Source organism: Astyanax mexicanus, chromosome 21, assembly GCF_023375975.1.
Source record: "Astyanax mexicanus isolate ESR-SI-001 chromosome 21, AstMex3_surface, whole genome shotgun sequence".
Taxonomy (NCBI): domain Eukaryota; kingdom Metazoa; phylum Chordata; class Actinopteri; order Characiformes; family Acestrorhamphidae; genus Astyanax; species Astyanax mexicanus.
Genome location: NC_064428.1, coordinates 42,709,462 through 42,728,239, shown reverse-complemented (window position 1 = coordinate 42,728,239; position 18,778 = coordinate 42,709,462). Strand labels below are relative to the sequence as shown.

Here is an 18,778-nt window from a genome sequence, read left to right as displayed (position 1 = left end):
TTTTTGACATTCAACTTATGTAAATGGAAAGTCAAACACAGTTCTTTTTAGGGTGTAATTAGTGATGAACAGAACCTCACTTTAGAATATGGTGCACTTCTGGGTGTATAAGTGACTTATTAAACCCTGATTAACTCATTAAACTCCAGCACAGCTATAACCATACCAAACTCACATAGATCAGATTGCGACCAATTATACACTAATAACGTGTATGATTTGAATAGTTAATGCTTAATAACCTGCTTAACTGGGTGCTAACATAACTGTTTATAGTGCACTATAAGAACTAATACAGCCATTATTAATCATTTCCACATAACAGGCCACTAATTAAGCACCAATAACCCTTACACAGAATAAAGACTAATAAGTGGTGAATAAATCATTTACAAATGTCTAATTAAGGCTTTATTAAGCAAATAATAAGACATTAATAAGTGCCTAATTTGTGTTCCTTAAAATAAAGTGTTACCGATATTTGATATGGAATTTATATGATATTTGATATGGTATTTATATGGTATTTATATGGTATTTGATATGGAATTTATATGATATTTGATATGGTATTTATATGGTATTTATATGGTATTTGATATGGTATTTATATGATATTTGATATGGTATTTATATGGTGTTTATATGATATTTGATATGGTATTTATATGGTATTTATATGATATTTGATATGGTATTTATATGGTATTTATATGGTATTTATATGGTATTTGATATGGAATTTATATGATATTTGATATGGTATTTATATGGTATTTATATGGTATTTGATATGGTATTTATATGGTATTTGATATGGTATTTATATGGTATTTATATGGTATTTGATATGGTATTTATATGGTATTTGATATGGTATTTATATGATATTTGATATGGAATTTATATGATATTTGATATGGAATTTATATGATATTTGATATGGTGTTTATATGATATTTGATATGGTGTTTATATGATATTTGATATGGTATTTATATGGTATTTATATGATATTTGATATGGTATTTATATGGTATTTATATGGTATTTATATGGTATTTGATATGGAATTTATATGATATTTGATATGGTATTTATATGGTATTTATATGGTATTTGATATGGTATTTATATGATATTTGATATGGAATTTATATGGTATTTATATGATATTTGATATGATATTTGATAATAATAAGAGATTTTACTCCAGCAGCAGATTTAAAGTATTTTTATACTTCAGAACTCTAAGAAAACAACAGCCGGAGTTTAAGTGAAGTGAAGTGAAGCGAAAGCAGAGTAACGGAAACAAACACACACACCCATTTCCTCCCACTGTATCTGTGTGTGTGTGTGTGTGTGTGTATCTGTGTGTGTGTGTATCTGTGTGTGTGTGTATCTGTGTGTGTGTGTGTGTGTGTGTGTGTGTGTGTGTGTGTGTGTGTGTGGGGGGGTGTGTTTAGAGCTTTTTCTGAACTTATTTTCACTCTTCCGTAGTGTAGCTGAGTAGTGTTGCTGAGTAGTGTAGCTGAGTAGTGTAGCTGGGTGGTGTATTTGGGTAGTGTATCTGGGTGGTGGGTTGTGTAGTTGGGTGGTGTAATTGGGTGGTGTATTTAATTGTGGAGGTGGGTGGTGTAGCTGGTGGTGTAGCTGGGTGGTGTATTTGGGTAGTGTATCTGGGTGGTGGAGCTGGTGGTGTAGGTGGGTGGTGTAGCTGGTGGTGTAGCTGGGTGGTGGGTTGTGTAGTTGGGTGGTGTATCTGAGTGGTGGAGCTGGGTGCTGTAGGTTGGTGGTGTATTTGGGTCAGGATGAGGGTGTGTGTTTTCTGTGTGTTGGTGGTCGGGCTGAAGCTGGGAGTGTATCGGGGATACACACTTGCAGGTGAGTACTGGGGTTATCAATAATCTATAATTAATCACTGATCAGAGGGGGCGGGTCCTGCTGAGTTCTGTTTCCTGCTCTGTGACTCAGATTCAGATTCAGAAATGATTCATATCTAAATGATTCAGTACTGTGGTGTTGAACCCATTAGCTGGACCCTTAATTCACTTTAACTAAATGACTCTGAATCTGATTCAGAATTTGACCAATACGATTTAAATTATGATCCTGAATCATATTCCAGTTTGTGGCACCAGAACATTTATATATTTACATTTTTACATATTGAAAATAATAATATTTAGGTAATCTGAGCACAGACTGAGATAGATAGATAGATAGATAGATAGATAGATAGATAGATAGATAGATAGATAGATAGATAGATAGATAGATAGATAGATAGATAGATAGATAGATGTTTTAACTGTGTTTAAACCACAATCCAGGGCAAAGTTTACGGTGTTGGTTTTGTTTCTTCTGTGTTCTACAGATAACTGCCCAATCCAGCTTTCCCATGATTCCCTGCTGGTGGAATATGGTAATGCTGTTAAAGTCAACTGCTCCCTAACGACCACACTTAATGAACCCTACATGCTGGGCTGGGAGGCTGTGATTAATCCAGTAGAACCAGTACAAGACACCACCAGTACAGTGTGGAGTGTTTCCAGTCTGACGGATTGGGAGATTAACACAAAAGATATATTCTGTTTTCTGACTGTTATCGGTGGAACACAGTGCGAGAAGCCCTTAAAACTCAACCTCTACAGTGAGTACAGTAATCCCACCTAATCTACACACTCATTACAGACTGTAATATACTACAGGAAGTGTAGGGGGCATGCTATAATGCTCTATAATGTTCATATGACCCACCCGCTCATTCTGACAGACTGTAATACACTACAGGTAGTGTAGGGGGCGCTCTATAATGCTCTATAATGTTTATATGATCCACACACTCATTCTGACAGACTGTAATACACTACAGGAAGTGTAGGGGGCGCTCTATAATACTCTATAATGGTCATATAATTCACACACTCATTCTGACAGAGTGTAATACACTACAGGAAGCGTAGGGGGCGCTCTATAATACTCTATAATGGTCATATGATCCACACGCTCATTCTGACAGACTGTTATACACTACAGGAAGCGTAGGGGGCGCTCTATAATGCTCTATAATGTTTGTATGATCCACACGCTCATTCTGAAAGACTGTAATACACTACAGGAAGTGTAGGGGACGCTCTATAATGCTCTATAATGTTTGTATGATCCACACGCTCATTCTGACAGAGTGTAATACACTACAGGAAGTGTAGGGGGAGCTCTATAATACTCTATAATGGTCATATGATCCACACACTCATTCTGACAGAGTGTAATACAATACACGAAGCGCAGGGGGCGCTCTATAATGCTCTATAATGTTTATATGATCCACATGCTCATGCTGACAGACTGTAATACACTACAGGAAGTGTAGGGGGCGCTCTATAATGCTCTATAATGGTCATTGTGATGTTTTGGTTGTGGTTTCTCTGCAGAGCGTGCGGACAGTGTGGTGATAGTTCGTGATAATGGTGATTGGTCAGAAGGTGAGCAGAGGAAGCTGAAGTGTGAGATTAAGAATGTGGGTCCAGTCAGTAATCTTACAGTGCAGTGGACCAGACTGGACCAAAACCAAACCAGAACCATCAGGGAGTCCAGGAATTTCACCATTTCTAGTAGAATGGGGGATGTGACGGACACTCTGGAGGTTTGGACCAGTCCAGAAGAAGATGGAGTGCAGTATCAGTGTTCGGCTCTACTGGACCTGATCCAGTTCAAACAACAACAAGTGGACGAATCCCAACCCTTCAACATAACCGTACTCTGTGAGTTCACCTGTAAACCAATCTGAATTTTGACTGTAGTCCAGATCTGTTCCTTCAACTTACTTCATTCTGTCTCTGCTGGAAACATTTGGGGAATTTAGCGAGTCAGCTAACGTCAACTAGCATGGAATTCTTTAGGGTTTTAATTCTTCGCGTACAACATTAAATCAGAACACAGAGTTGTGTTGTCATTGTTGTGCAGTTTAACTCTAATGGTATGTCTCAGAGAAGGATGAATTGGTTCTTTCTTTATTCTTTTCCCATCAGATAAACCCATCATAACAGGGCCGTCTGCTGCCACTGTATCCAAAACTGCGGGCGACGCGCTGACGTTTTACTGTTCGGCACGAGGAAAACCGAAGCCTCAGTTTACCTGGACCACAGGTAACTCAAACATCACGCACTCCCCCCTCCTCAACATCAGCAACGTCCAGTCAGAACATCAGGGAAATTACACCTGTATCGCCTCCAACAGCAAAGGCTCCGCCTCCGTGACGGTGACGGTTACCGTTTCAGGTGAGTGAAATTCAGGGTAAACGTCCATCACATGTACAGGTGTAGTTACTGCAGGGCTGATGCTGCATGTTTCAGATTTTGCTCCCCCAAAATCAAAGTGAATCCTACCATTATCACGTTTTTTCACTCTCCTGAAAACATTAATCCCATTAGCAACTAATAACACTTTGCCCTTATTAACCAATTAACCAATTAACCATGTCCAAGATCCTGCAGGAACCTTCTGAGCTATCAGTCTCAATCCCACTATAGCTTTATTTATTTCAGCCAAATTTCATGTGAATACAGATTATATTTCTGGAGATAATGAGATGCTTATAATCGGTAATGTTTTCTGGAATAATCTGCACAAAAAAGACTCCTGAACTTCTGATCTGATCTCCTGATGTTCTTTCTCTTATCAGACAGCTCCTCGTGGATCATCATCGTTTGTGTTGTGGTTGCCGTGGTGTTGCTGCTGATAGCTGGACTGTTCGTTTACTTCAAGCCTTTCCAAAGACGTGGAGGTCCCGTCTGAACATCAGGATCAGATTTTAACCCTTCGATTGCTGTTTCTGATTCTGTGCTTCAAATATAGTGAAAATATATCAGATATGTTTATTTACAGTAAACTAATATTTTAATAAAAGCATTATGTGTTCAATATAACTAATTTACTGATTAATGTAACAATAAAATAAATAAATAAATAAAAGTGAATGCATATCTAACAGTGTGTTATTATTTGTGGTGTAAATGTGTGAGTGTACGTTAACGTGGGAAATTGATCAATAGATATAAATCAAGTAAAGTGTAATTTAATCACAGGAACAGAATCGGACAGTTTAGAGCAGAATAATGTAAAATATATATAATATATAAATCAGATCATCCCACACAGACCAATCTGACCGAGCTGTTTATACTGGTGGACCAGTATCACCACGTGGTTGTGTTGGACAGTGTCCACAGGGTGGCGCCAGAACACAAAAGATTATAGATGGATTAGAAATTTAAGATATTCATAAATTATAAATATATTTTTACCCAAAGTAAAATCATATTTATTTAATTTACAATAATAATAATAATAATAATAATAATAATAATAATAATAATAATAATAATAATAATAATAATAACAGTAAATACTGTAACATGTTTATTTCACTTTATTCTTTTCTCAAATTAATAAGTTCACAAAACATACAAAGAAAAATACATTAAAAATAAACAGACGTACTGAGCAGTTTATTAGGAACATTTTTGTGCACCAGCTGGTGGAGGTGTTTCCCAGTGTTTCTAATGAACTGCTCAGTGAGTGTATATATATATATATATATATACCATATATAATACAGAATACAGAATAATGATGAAAATCATGGTAACAGAAGAGATGAGACTTATAGCAATATAAATTCTAAGAAATAAAGTAAATTAAATACAAAAAAAATATTAAAAACATAAATTTCATAAAGTCTTAACCCTCCATCAGCACCTGCTCCACTATATATATATCTGTATATGGTTTATTTCTATATGTAAATTTCTGTGCATATGTATATGATGTCGGTGAGGGGTGAAGAAGGTGCTGATGGAGGGTGAAGCTCTGGTGAAGGTGGTTCCTGGTTCCTCTTACTGTTTCTGGGGTTTCTGATTCTGGGTTTCAGTGAGGGGCTGAATCTCAGACTTCTTGTCCTCCTCCTGATCTTTCGGCTGAAGTTCTGCTTTTTCACTTGTTTCCAGATCTCCATTCTTCTCACCCTGATCATCCGGACGCTTCCTCTTAAAGAACCCACACTGCAGAGAGAGAGAGAGAGAGAGAGAGAGAGAGAGAGACGAGAGGGAGAGAGAGAGAGAGATCAGAGAGATCAGAGGGAGAGAGGGATCAGAGGGAGAGAGAGAGAGAGATCAGAGAGAGAGAGATAGAGAGGGAGAGAGAGAGAGAGATCAGAGAGAGAGAGAGATAGAGAGGGAGAGAGAGAGAGAGATCAGAGAGAGAGAGAGAGTGATCAGAGGGAGAGAGAGAGAGAAAAATCAGAGAGAGAGAAAGAGATCAGAGGGAGAGAGAGAGAGAGATCAGATGGAGAGAGAGAGAGAGAGATCAGATGGAGAGATCAGAGAGAGAGATCAGAGAGAGAGAAAGAGATCAGAGGGAGAGAGAGAGAGAGATCAGATGGAGAGAGAGAGAGATCAGAGAGAGAGATCAGATGGAGAGAGAGAGAGAGATCAGAGGGAGATATCAGAGAGAGAGATCAGAGAGAGAGAGAGATCAGAGGGAGAGAGAGAGATCAGAGGGAGAGATCAGAGAGAGAGATCAGAGAGATCAGAGAGAGAGAGATCAGAGGGAGAGATCAGAGAGAGAGAGAGATCAGAGAGAGAGATCAGAGGGAGAGAGAGATCAGAGAGAGAGATCAGATGGAGAGAGAGAGAGAGATCAGAGAGAGAGATCAGAGGGAGAGAGAGAGAGATCAGAGAGAGAGAGATACTTGTTAATCTGTTTTTCGGTACCATGCTTCCCCCTGATGTTCACTTAGTGTTCGTGCAGCATATCCTGAAACAATGTGGCAAATCCACCCAGAACTTTGTCCTGATTGGCTGGATGTAAACTAGCTCCTCTACACACTACACTCTGATTGGTGGATCTGACTGTAAAGGAAGGCGATTCTATCCCATACTGAACAAAAGAGAGCTTTAAGAAACTAAAGTTTACCTTCTACTACCAGATCAGGAGAATCTCTCACTATCTTTAATAAACTCCTGAAGACAGAGCTCTTCAAAGAGCTCTTACTCTCCTAACACCTCTAACTAACTACCTTCTACTACCAGATCAGGAGAATCTCTCACTATCTTTAATAAACTCCTGAAGACAGAGCTCTTCAAAGAGCACTTACTCTCCTAACACCTCTAACACACTAACTACTTCTAACCTCATTTCCTTCTTCCCCTCCGTTCCTCTATCACACTATTTCCCTTTAGCCTCCTTTAGGTTTGGTCTTAGATGTTTTTTATCTTAAAGGTCACCTTCCGCGAAAATCCGATTTTTCTTGTTTTTTGTGGAATACAGTAGGTCTCTCCGAGTTGAATGTGTACACCTGCACTTTAAACTGTTTTGCAGCCCCCATTGTCTGCAGGAGCTAAGCAAAGAAATCCCCCCTCCCCCCCCTCCGAAAAACGGGTGAATTTTGAATGATCTTTCTGCCTACGTAGGCAGAAACTCACAGACCAGCCCACCTTGGCTCGAGAAACTCCCAGAGGCGGAGCTGAAGCGACGCAACATCACCGCTCATCAGGCAGTGAGCGGCAGAGCGGTGGAGGGGCGTCGCAGTGCTCCTAGCCAATCAGAGGAGAAATATTTGCATGCTGTTTGCATGTATGAATATTCATGAGCAAAGCTGGAATCCGGTCATTTTGGACACACCCCTAAAACAGTCCATTAAAAAAGAGCTATACAGAGACACCTGAGCACTTTTTTTTTACAAAAACGGCTCACATGTCATTCATTCATACTAGAGACCACAACTAGACATTTTAAAATGAAAGAAAAAACGACGGAAGGTGACCTTTAAGCTTCTATTACTCAGTACATCACTAAAAAGCATATGCCAAATGTATTGTGATGTAAAGTGACATCAGAAGTGTCGTGTGATCTGATTGGCTCTTACCTTCCACAGAAGCAGGATGAATAAGATGAGGAGGAGGAGCCCGGCGAACCCCCCGGAGCTCACGATCAAATACATGTCCGGAGGAATGACCAGCTCTGCCTTAACACTGACCTGAGATCAGTACAACCATTAATAAAGAACATTTTAATATAAAAACAAGGACTCCTGATCCTCCACTGCTCCTCTAAAATCACAGATATAACAATATTAGAGTTTTTACCTTTACCCTGTGGAATCTGGAACCATCATCCTGTAAACAGAAGAGGAGGAAGTTAAGAAAAGCGTAACAGGAAGTTGAACTCTTGCTCTATGATCTCAGCGCTCACCTCTGGACCGCTGGATATCTGATTATATCTGCTTCTGTTAAAGATCAGCTGAGCAGAGCTGGAGAACTTCTCCTCCAAACCAAACTCATGGAAAGACCATCTCTGTAGAAGAAGAAGAGGAAGAAGAAGAAGAAGAAGAAGAAGAAGAAGAAGAAGAAAGAACATGATTGAGATGAAGAACATCTGATTGACTGAATTAATTTCACCAAATTACATCGACCAACTCAATTCATCCATCCATCCATCCATCCATCAATTCAATCTATCCAGTGCCCCTTCAGGATTTCCCCAGGGCTGCATTCAGTTAACCCCAGAACCAGAGAACAGAAGGCTTTGGAAAGTAACCTGTTCAATGTTCTGGTAGATCTTTTTAGTTTTTGTACCTGAATTCTCCACCAGTGCTACCAGTCTGACTAACAGACAAGCTGATTTTAACCAGTAAGAGTGGTGGGCCGTAGCTGTGATACCTTTAGAGCAGTAGGAGTTCAAGACTTTGGCTTTGGAGCCCAACAGTAGCAGCTTGGTGAATCTACAGAACCCCTGGAACAGGGCCTGCTCAGGGGTATCTTCCTGAAGCTTCAGAATCCACAACCCTAATCTATATAAGCAGGAGCTCTAACAGCTGAGCCACCACTGAGAGCCAGACTCAGAGTGCAGGGATGAACGGGGGAGGTTGAAGACCTGGTCAGTGGTAGCTTGGTAGACATGAGTATTGAATCCACAACCCTGTTATGGATGACCCACCACTGCCCAGGACTGTGGAGTTCTGATCTTACCCCTGTGTAGAGCTGAGGGTTCAGGAAGGTCAGCTGAGCTTCCAGCTCAAACTCAACAGAAGAACCTGCATCCAGATCAAAGGAATGACAGTCCACCCTTACACAGCTCATCTGCCCTGGACACGACTGGAGTAAACAAACAAACAAACAAACAAACAAACAATCAGCGAAGAAAATAACTACTGGTGCTGTTTCACTGGTCTGCACCTGATTCTACGTTTTTCAAGTTCTGTTAAATTCCAGTCTTTCTACAGATTTCCTCTCTATTGATCAGATATGTGGAATCGTTACTGAAGGAAATACAGTGTTATATAAAATACACATAAAAAAACTATGATATGATCAATATAAAACATAACTTACGTCCAAGTTCTTCTCCTGTTTGATCTCACATTTTGTATTGTTCTGTTGGGAAAGTTATTCAGCATGAAAACCATTTATAAATCCATCAATCAGCCAATCAGAGGAAGGTAAATATACCAAGGAATGAAGGAATACCTGTAACACTTTGTGCTCCTTTAGACTGAAGTTCTGGCTGATCTGAGACGGCATCATGAAGTTCACAGATACAGGTAGACCCTTCAGCCCCAGATTACTCACCTGTTCAACAACAGAGCAGAAAAACACAACAGTCCTATCTCTCAGAAGCTCAGGTGATGGAGTAAATCTAGAGGGACATGTAGTGAAGGTGGGTGGAGGATCTGTAGTTCAGGGATGGAGTTTTAGTGGGATCTCTTTTGGGTGGAGGATCTGAGGGGATCTGTAGTTCAGGGATGGAGTTTTTGGGTGGAGGATCTGAGGGGATCTGTAGTTCAGGGATGGAGTTTTTGGGTGGAGGATCTGGGAGGATGTGTAGTGGGGTGAAGGTATGGAGACACTTACCTTGTAGGTCAGAATAACTTTTTTTGGACCTTTGTCTTCCAGAGAGAAGTTCAGATAGGTTACAGAAGACTCAGGAACGCTGATCGAGAGGAAAGAGAGGGAGATATTAAAATATTAAACCTGCATTTCTCCAGTACTCAGGTGACTGTAGAGTTACGAGTCGTGTATAAGAACCTCCAGCTTTTAGGGTTTCCTGAGCACCAACTACAGTGATGCTAAAACCAAGGAAAATAGAAGCTAGAGGCTCATTGGCTTCTTCAATCAATAGTTATGATCAATAGCTGACAAAAAGGATAAAGTAGAGGAGATCCATGGAGCAAGGTGTCTCTCATTTTCTGAAGGGACTATTATAGTAGGAACCACTGTCCAAACCTACCTGAGACCATCCAGTGCTCAACATGAAGCCCAAGATAGACAAACTCAAAAACAACAGGCACATTCCAGCAGTCATCATGCCTAACATGCTAATTCCTACTCTTAGCTTAGCACTTCCCGTTTCCATCCTACCCCTCATGTTTTATGTCTCTGCAGCCCAGCTGAGCTAAAACAGTGCATATATTCACTTACCAGCCACTTTATTAGGTATGCTAGTACCTCTCCTCGTCTGATTTAACATAGAGATCACTACGTTTAGGACAGTGCCAGTTTTCACTTAATAAAAGCTGAAAACGAATTAAATCTTTAGATGGATAGATTGTTTTTCATGAGGCTGTAATGGTAGACCCAGTTCCTGTTGCATCACAGGATTGTGACACTCGGGAGGGAAGTGAGAGTCTGACTAAAGGAACCAGGGCTTAACTTCTGACAGTCCACTTCCTCCCTCAGTGGTTCGGTTTAAAGCTTTTCTGAAAAAAATAGATACTCAGATAAACTTTGAGGAATGTTGTGAATTAAGTGATCTGATTTATTGGAATCCCTCCTCAGCTGATTTTTCTTCATGGTAAAAAGTGAGGCTGTATGAAGTAAACGGTGAAGAAAGATCTGGCGTGACTCACAACCCAGTCAGTGAATCAGTTAAGAGGTTTTCGCCTGATGTTGCTTAGTCCCCATCTGACCCCCTCACTGACCCCTAAATGGAGGGGTTTTGGAATTTAGACGTTTTTTGTCTTTAGAAGAATTTGTACATTACAGATATATTACTTACAGGATGATGGCCACGTCAACGGCAAACTGAACCGGCAGAGACTTTTTCACGATTCCGTCAGTGAAGTTACCGTTATTTTCACTGTGAGCAAACAGAGAAAGAATTATTCTCTCATTCTCACATCAAATACAGTAAAGATCTCTTAAAGAAGATCAGAGTGGTTCTAGATGATTGATGATAAGTTGAACAACCTTCTCGCCACAATGGTCATCTCCATCGTCTCGTTCCACTCATAGAATCTAGAGATCCGGAACTTAGCCTGGAATGTTGCCTAAAACATACATTACATACAGTGAAGAATTACTGATTAAACACCTGATCCTCTGATAAATCTGAAACAGTTATTTAATGTTCATGTTTAATGTTCACATTACATAGAAAGAGTTATTTCTGACTGTAGATGGTTTAATAACTGTCAGAAAATCTGTCCAATACTGAAGATCTTTTATAAGGGTCGCATTAATTATTTTATAAATGTGTCTCTCTTACACTTGTGCCTTTACGGTAGACTGGTAGACTGATACTACAGGTTGTTTTATCCAGCGCACCATCATCTCGATCTCCACAACTGATCAAAGTCCTCCTAGTGGCCTGGAAGAGACATTACAGTAAAATTACTAAAATGACCTCATTCATCAAATTACAACAAGGCAACTAGAAAAAAGTCACCAGGTACAGTTTAAGAGTTCAGAAATCAATATTTGGTGGAATATCTTGGCATCATGTTCTCCTCCACCAGTCTAATGTTCTGGGGTCAGTTTTACCTTGACGATCTCAGACATGGAGAGCGAGAGTCCGGGGGGGTAGTGAAGCACCACGGTGGTGTTGAAGGAATCGTCTCCTTTATTCAGTAGAGTTACATTAATGATGAAATACGCCTGATCCACCACCAGCAGCGTGCTGTTCCTGAACACCAACATCCAGCACTTCAGTACATTTACACTTTATATTCACTGTAGTGGCTGTGTGTGTGTACTGTGTGTGTGTGTAGTGTGTGTGTGTATAGTGTGTGTGTGTATAGTGTATGATCTTACGTGAAGCTGAAGTCGAGCTGTAGATCTGCTACACAGCTGGTGTTGCTCTGGCAGTTCCTCTGGAAGGGAACCTGCAGGAGAAAACAGCTTTTAGCTCCACAGTTATTAAATTATTTTATAAAACAGTAAATATTAAAGGATGGGTTTGATCTCCAGCCCTTCAGATACTTTATCTTACGCTAATGCAGCTCTCGACACAATGCAACCCATAATGCACTGCAGCATTTCTCTTCATAAAAATGAATGCTTGGTTTCTTTGAAAATGAGCACCAGCAGAAGAACCGGCCTGAGATCCGCTGAGTTATTGGCTGAGATTATGAATCGATGGTGCAGGATTGGGCTGAATCTGGTAAAGGAACTGCAGGTGAACCTGATATTATACTCTGCAGCCGGGGCGCTGACACATGCAGCACTCGGCCCAGATATGAGCAAAGCTTCAGACCTAGATTTAATCCGGGGCAGGTTGAAGCACCTGTTGTTTCCGACCTGGAAAAGACTGAATTATTTCTGCTATCTGAGCTCTGGATACAGATAAACCTGAAGCAGGTGGAACTGGAGGCGGAACTGGAGGTGGAACTGGAGATGAACTGGGGGTGGAACTGGAGGCGGAACTGGAGGTGGAACTTTAGGTGGAACTTTAGGTGGAACTGGGGGTGAACTGGGGGTGAACTGGAGGTGAACTGGAGGTGGAACTGGGGCTGAACTGGTGGTGGAACTGGGGGTGAACTGGAGGTGGAACTGGGGGTGAACTGGAGGTGGAACTGGAGGTGGAACTGGAGGTGGAACTGGGGGTGAACTGGAGGTGGAACTGGAGGTGGAACTGGAGGTGGAACTGGAGGTGGAACTGGGGGAACTGGAGGTGGAACTGTAGGTGGAAATGGAGGTGGAACTGGAGGCTGTAGGTGGAACTGGAGGTGGAACTGGGGGAACTGGAGGAGGAACTGGAGGTGGAACTGTAGGTGGAACTGGAGGAGGAACTGAGGGGGAACTGGAGGTGGAACTGGAGGTGAAACTTTAGGTGGAACTGGGGGTGGAACTGGAGGTGGAACTGGGGGTGGAACTGTGCTGAAGACTCACCTCCACAGTAGCCTGGGTTCTGCTATCGATGTTCAGGACGGCTGTGGATCCGAGCGTTTGGTCTTCAGACTGAGAGAAATTCAGCCGAATGAACACAGGTAACAGCGTATCCCTCACACAGCTCTGAAACAACAGCAGAACAAAACCAGAAACACATGAAGAAGAACTGAGGTGGGTCTCCAACAGCGTCCAATCAGGAGAACCCAACCCTGCTGCTGCAGGAATCCCTCAACCAACAGGTTCACATTTTAAGATTTTCAGCAGAGGTTGGGATTAGAGTAGAGATTAGAGTTAAGATTAGAGTTAGGATTAAATTTGGGATTAGAGTTAAGATTAGAGTTGGGATTAGAGTTAAGATTAGAGTTGGGATTAGAGGTTGGGATTAGAGTTGGAATTAGAGTTGGAATTAGAGTTGGGATTAGAGGTTGGGATTAGGGTTGGAATTAGAGTTGGAATTAGAGTTGGGATTAAAGGTTGGGATTAGAGTTGGAATTAGAATTGGGATTAAAGGTTGGGATTAGAGTTGGAATTAGAGTTGGGATTAGAGTTGGAATTAGAGTTGGGATTAAAGGTTGGGATTAGGGTTGGGATTAGAGTTGGAATTAGAGTTGGGATTAGAGTTGGAATTAGAGTTGGGATTAGAGGTTGGGATTAGAGTTGGGATTAGAGTTAAGATTACAGTTGGGATTAGAGGTTGGGATTAGAGTTGGGATTAGAGTTAAGATTACATTTGGGATTAGAGGTTGGGATTAGAGTTGGAATTAGAGTTAAGATTAGAGTTAAGATTAGAGTTGGGATTAGAGGTTGGGATTAGAGTTGGGATTAGAGTTAAGATTAGAGTTGGGATTAAAGGTTGGGATTAGGGTTGGAATTAGAGTTAAGATTAGAGTTGGGATTAGAGTTTGAATTAGAGTTGGAATTAGAGTTGGGATTAGAGTTGGAATTAGAGTTAGAATTAGGATTGGGATTAGAGTTGGGATTAGGGTTGGAAGTAGGGGTTGGGATTAGAGTTGGGATTAGAGTTGGGATTAGAGGTTGGGATTAGAGTTGGGATTAGAGGTTGGGATAAGGGTTGGAATTAGAGTTAAGATTAGAGTTGGGATTAAAGGTTGGGATTAGGGTTGGAATTAGAGTTAAGATTAGAGTTGGGATTAGAGTTTGAATTAGAGTTGGAATTAGAGTTGGGATTAGAGTTGGAATTAGAGTTAGAATTAGGATTGGGATTAGAGTTGGGATTAGGGTTGGAAGTAGGGGTTGGGATTAGAGTTGGGATTAGAGTTGGGATTAGAGGTTGGGATTAGAGTTGGGATTAAGGTTGGAAGTAGGGGTTGGGATTAGAGTTGGGATTAGGGTTGGAAGTAGGGGTTGGGATTAGAGTTGGGATTAGGGTTGGAAGTAGGGGTTGGGATTTGAGTAGGGATTAGAGTTGGGATTAGAGGTTGGGATTAGAGTTGGGATTAGGGTTGGGATTAAGGTTGGAAGTAGGGGTTGGGATTAGAGTCGGGATTAGAGTTGGGATTAGGATTGGAAGTAGGGGTTTGGATTAGAGTTGGGATTAGGGTTGGAAGTAAGGGTTGGGATTAGAGTAGGGATTAGAGTAGGGATTAGAGTTGGGATTAGAGTTGGGATTAGGGTTGGGATTAAGGTTGGAAGTAGGGGTTGGGATTAGAGTAGGGATTAGAGTTGGGATTAGGATTGGGATTAAGGTTGGAAGTAGGGGTTGGGATTAGAGTTGGGATTAGGGTTGGAAGTAGGGGTTTGGATTAGAGTTGGGATTAGGGTTGGAAGTAGGGGTTGGGATTAGGGTTGGGATTAAGGTTGGAAGTAGGGGTTGGGATTAGGGTTGGGATTAGAGTAGGGATTAGAGTAGGGATTAGAGTTGGGATTTGAGTAGGGATTAGAGTAGGGATTAGAGTAGGGATTAGAGTTGGGATTAGGATTGGGATAAGGACTGGGAGCTCCCATGTTAGATGTGAAGTGGTAATTACCTTCATGTACAGCGTTTCGTTGGAACAGTGCTGGTTTGAGCTCAGTAGCACGGACCTCAGGACACTCCTGGAGTTTTTATCGTCCAACTCAAAAAACGCTCGACTCCCGCCTCTCACGGCGTCGGCATTGAGCTCGAACGACACGTTCAGACCACCGCTGACCCCCCCTGTGAAGAAGATGACATTGTTTCAACTCAATGGTCTGAGGGTTTAATATCAGCGCACATTTACAGCTGGACTCCAGGTGAGCATACCTGTGCTGTGGGTGTTCTCAGTCACACTGAAGCAGATCTCCAGAGTCATAACCGGTATGAACTTTTCAGGTTTAATCCCACAGTCAAAATGATCCAGGTTAATTTCAGAGGGGGAGTAACTGAGCTGAGCAGAAACAGACAGAACTGGTCGAGCCCTGAAGGAACCGAACAGATCACAGGTTTAACCAGCAGGACTATAGAAAGCCCTTAAAGATCAGGTACAGTTATTATAATCACAGTCAGAGTAAACATGTCTGTATACAGTAATTTAACAGTGCATTAAATCTTTGTATAGGTTGTGTGGTTACTCGATAGTTAAAGCATTTGGATGTTTGTTTGTTCTATGTTGTGTAAAAGGTCTTACTTTAGCAGTATCATGGTTCCTCTCGCTCCTACGACCAGGTCTGTCAGTCTGTCTTCATTCAGGTCCATGGATCCGTCGATCGCCACACCGAACTGCTTCAGCTCTTCAGAGATGGTCCGAGCCAGAATTCTCTACAAAAACACACTTTATTATCTGCTGCTGATCTTCAGCAAGATTTCTTTATTCACTATTATCTTTCAGCTCACAAACATCTCCTTTCATCTCTGTCTTCAGATACTCAACGTCCATCAGACGTCCCAATAATTCCCTCTGTCTTTTCCCCAAAGAATCGTTATTAAACTGTTCCATTTCCCCCACTGTCCCCCACAGAAACCAGTGCAACTGATGGACGACTGTCCCACCCAGACAGACAGACAGACAGAGCCTCTTATAAGGTGAAGGAAAAATCGATTGACTCTCAGGTTCATCACAATTCTCTCTCTAAATAATTTGTATCAATTTACACAATTAAATATAAAAATGAAATGTGAAAAATGTACAATATGATAAACAGTAATGTTGAGTATTTTCTTAATTTCTTAATAAAGTGATTTCAGGGTTACCTGGCTGTATTTGGGACGTACGCCCTGTGATTGGTTACCGAGGTAAATGTAGACGGCTCCTCTACCGTCGTCCTCCAGTGGAGCTCCAACAGCCACATCCTGCAGCTCGTCTCCATTCAGATCTGCTACAGATGTTACAGAAGCTGCAAACTGACCCAGAACGTTCTCAGACACCTTCTGCACCTCCTCCAGCATCATCTACACACACACAGCAGACCACACCTCATCAGATTACATTAGATTATGGGTTTAATTAACTGGATTATGTTATAATAGCTAATCACAAGGGGGCGGGGTTTACCTGATCTGTGATTCTGTAGACGTACATCCTGCCCTCGCTCTGGGGCTGAGCCTGGTAGTACTGAGGAGCTCCAATCACAAGAAAGTCTGCAGCACCATCAACGTCAACGTCCAGCAAACACAGAGATGCTCCGAAATACGAGCCGACCTGCAGAGACGTTAATCCAGACTGATTAATCATTTATTTATTAATATCCTAATCTTATTAAAACACCTGAAGAACTATAATAAAATATCAGATTTATTACAGACCTGTTCTCCAGTGACGTTGGTTTGAACACTCCAGGTCTCTTTATGCTTTATGAAGAAAATCACCTGACCCGTGTGATTGGCTCTCGGAGCCCCAGAAAACAAAAGTGAAACTCCTCCCCTCTGCCCCCCCACTACAGAGTAACCTAAACACAACAGAAACATATACAACAGTATTATTCACCCAGACAGAAACTGAGATGCTGGTGCTGTTGGACTCCCTCAGGTTTGTGGAGGGTGGAGTGGGTGGATGCTGGAGTTTCAGGGTGTCTCCGTGTCTATGTTACCTTCTGTCTCTCTCCTTTTAGTTAGACTGTTTTATTCAGATCTGCTGGAGTCATTAGATAATCATATTTGCAGTTTGTTTCACTCATGACTCGATGAAACCACATCCTATATTTCAGGATATACTGATGGATTTGACGATTCTTCCTTGTTGTAAACCTTGAGGTCATCCATGGAGCACAATAGAAGGTGTATAAATATCCTCGGGTTTCTGATGAGCTCAGAGCACATTCCTGAAGTTCTACCAGTTTTGCTCAATGGGTTAAATGCAATGCAGAATCATAGAGGGCCCACCTGGCCACCAACATCAATAGACATTAATTTCAGGTTGATTGTTGGTCATGTAACGTTACATGACAAAAATATAACGTCAGAATAATTTTTAATACTGTTAAGTTCCTGCAGGGAGCATACAGAGGATGGTGGGCAGCTGGTTTGTGGCAGAGAAAAAGAAAACTCAAAATGTATATCCATCAGTGTTTGGCTGGACAAGATCAGCAGACAAGTCTTTGGCAGGTAACAGAAGAACCTGATGGTGAACATCCATCCGTGTCAGACTGAACAAAAGGGCACTAACTAACCAAGTGTGAACGAGGGGCCGGACAACAGCACCAGCATCTCAGTTTAACACAACTTATGTAAGGAGTTTTCCTGGGGTCATCTTTAGTTTTCTCGGTTATATATTTCAGTGCTCCACAGATCAACATCCAACTTAAATCAATCTATATAAATAACTCTTTACATCACTCTGCTATTCAAGCAAATCAGATATTATATATCAGATATTAAAATATTAATTCAATATACCCAGGTATGAATCCATGTACAAGTCATTATCCATCCCGGGGTCTTTGATCTCCTCCTCCGTGGCTCCGGTTCCAGATCCCAGAACTTCGTACAGTGATCCACGCCAGTCATTTGATCCAACAGCACCCAAGACCAGAGTTTCCTGAAACCCAGAGCAGGTCAGAAACAGTCTGTTTAGATTCATTATGGTTGTAAATGAATCTTACTATAACCTGGTGGAAGTTGTTCAGAAGTTGGAAGTGCATTTAAATCGCTCCTCTGCCCCCTGCTGGAAAAAACTGAAAACTACTATAAAACAGAAGAAGGTAAGTCTGCTCTACAAACTATAAAGCAGGAAAAGACGTTTACCATCAGAATAATTTAAATCACTTTTTACCTCGATGTAAACAGCGCTGAATCCACTTTGAGATAACTCCTTCGTCCGTTTCCTGTTTAAAACCCCACCTGAACACAGAAAAACACATGAATAATAAAGACCTTTTTTATGTCTGTGAAACGCTACACTACATTCACACAACAGGAAGAGTGACTCAAATCAGATTTAAATTTTAATCTGTTCACACTCCTTTTAAGGTGCTCTGTCTCTGATACTGGTCTGAACAGTTCATTTAAGAACTTCTGATATGCACTGCAGAGCAGAGCTTCACGTAAAGTTTCAAGCTGTCACGTCTGCCATGACTCTGTTTATATCCTCTGACTCTCCCACGGAACCTGGGAGCACTCCTGAGCTAAAAGACTACAATCCCCAGAACTTAATGGACTACAAACGCGAGTTTTATATATTGTTGTAAATAAAATT

The 18,778-nt window shown here is 41.2% G+C and overlaps 3 protein-coding genes across 7 annotated transcripts in view; 1 reads left to right on the top strand and 2 right to left on the bottom strand.

Annotated features, from left to right (window-relative positions):
• The window catches only part of LOC125785590 (integrin alpha-X-like), an 87,025-nt gene that overhangs the window by 10,488 nt on the left and 57,759 nt on the right, over positions 1-18,778 (bottom strand). The gene's annotated exons all lie outside the window — the stretch shown is intronic.
• LOC125785591 (tyrosine-protein kinase-like otk) overlaps positions 1,604-18,778 on the top strand; it is a 44,921-nt gene continuing 27,746 nt past the window's right edge. The window contains exons 1-5 of one of the 5 annotated variants that reach the window (XM_049469458.1): positions 1,604-1,628; positions 1,789-1,884; positions 2,378-2,653; positions 3,438-3,767; positions 4,035-4,283. In XM_049469458.1, the coding sequence (XP_049325415.1) occupies positions 1,812-1,884; positions 2,378-2,653; positions 3,438-3,767; positions 4,035-4,283 (928 nt within the window). In that variant the 5' untranslated portion in view covers positions 1,604-1,628; positions 1,789-1,811. Of the gene's footprint in view, positions 1,629-1,716; positions 1,885-2,377; positions 2,654-3,437; positions 3,768-4,034; positions 4,284-4,687; positions 4,987-18,778 lie in introns of those variants that run through there. The other 4 variants (XM_049469457.1, XM_049469455.1, XM_049469459.1 and 1 more) reach the window with 4 other exon arrangements.
• LOC125785589 (integrin alpha-X-like) overlaps positions 5,420-18,778 on the bottom strand; it is a 29,900-nt gene continuing 16,541 nt past the window's right edge. Inside the window, exons 10-31 of the mRNA XM_049469452.1 lie at positions 18,356-18,423; positions 17,980-18,121; positions 16,891-17,033; positions 16,640-16,786; positions 16,339-16,536; positions 15,776-15,906; positions 15,412-15,566; positions 15,158-15,324; positions 13,170-13,292; positions 12,093-12,163; positions 11,823-11,964; positions 11,548-11,649; positions 11,250-11,329; positions 11,059-11,139; positions 9,915-9,993; positions 9,531-9,632; positions 9,396-9,437; positions 9,033-9,158; positions 8,257-8,358; positions 8,151-8,180; positions 7,931-8,041; positions 5,420-6,065 (exon numbers count right to left, since the gene is read on the bottom strand). Coding sequence (XP_049325409.1) covers positions 5,901-6,065; positions 7,931-8,041; positions 8,151-8,180; positions 8,257-8,358; positions 9,033-9,158; positions 9,396-9,437; positions 9,531-9,632; positions 9,915-9,993; positions 11,059-11,139; positions 11,250-11,329; positions 11,548-11,649; positions 11,823-11,964; positions 12,093-12,163; positions 13,170-13,292; positions 15,158-15,324; positions 15,412-15,566; positions 15,776-15,906; positions 16,339-16,536; positions 16,640-16,786; positions 16,891-17,033; positions 17,980-18,121; positions 18,356-18,423 — 2,507 coding nt within the window. The 3' untranslated portion in view covers positions 5,420-5,900. The remainder of the gene's footprint in view (positions 6,066-7,930; positions 8,042-8,150; positions 8,181-8,256; positions 8,359-9,032; positions 9,159-9,395; positions 9,438-9,530; positions 9,633-9,914; positions 9,994-11,058; positions 11,140-11,249; positions 11,330-11,547; positions 11,650-11,822; positions 11,965-12,092; positions 12,164-13,169; positions 13,293-15,157; positions 15,325-15,411; positions 15,567-15,775; positions 15,907-16,338; positions 16,537-16,639; positions 16,787-16,890; positions 17,034-17,979; positions 18,122-18,355; positions 18,424-18,778) is intronic.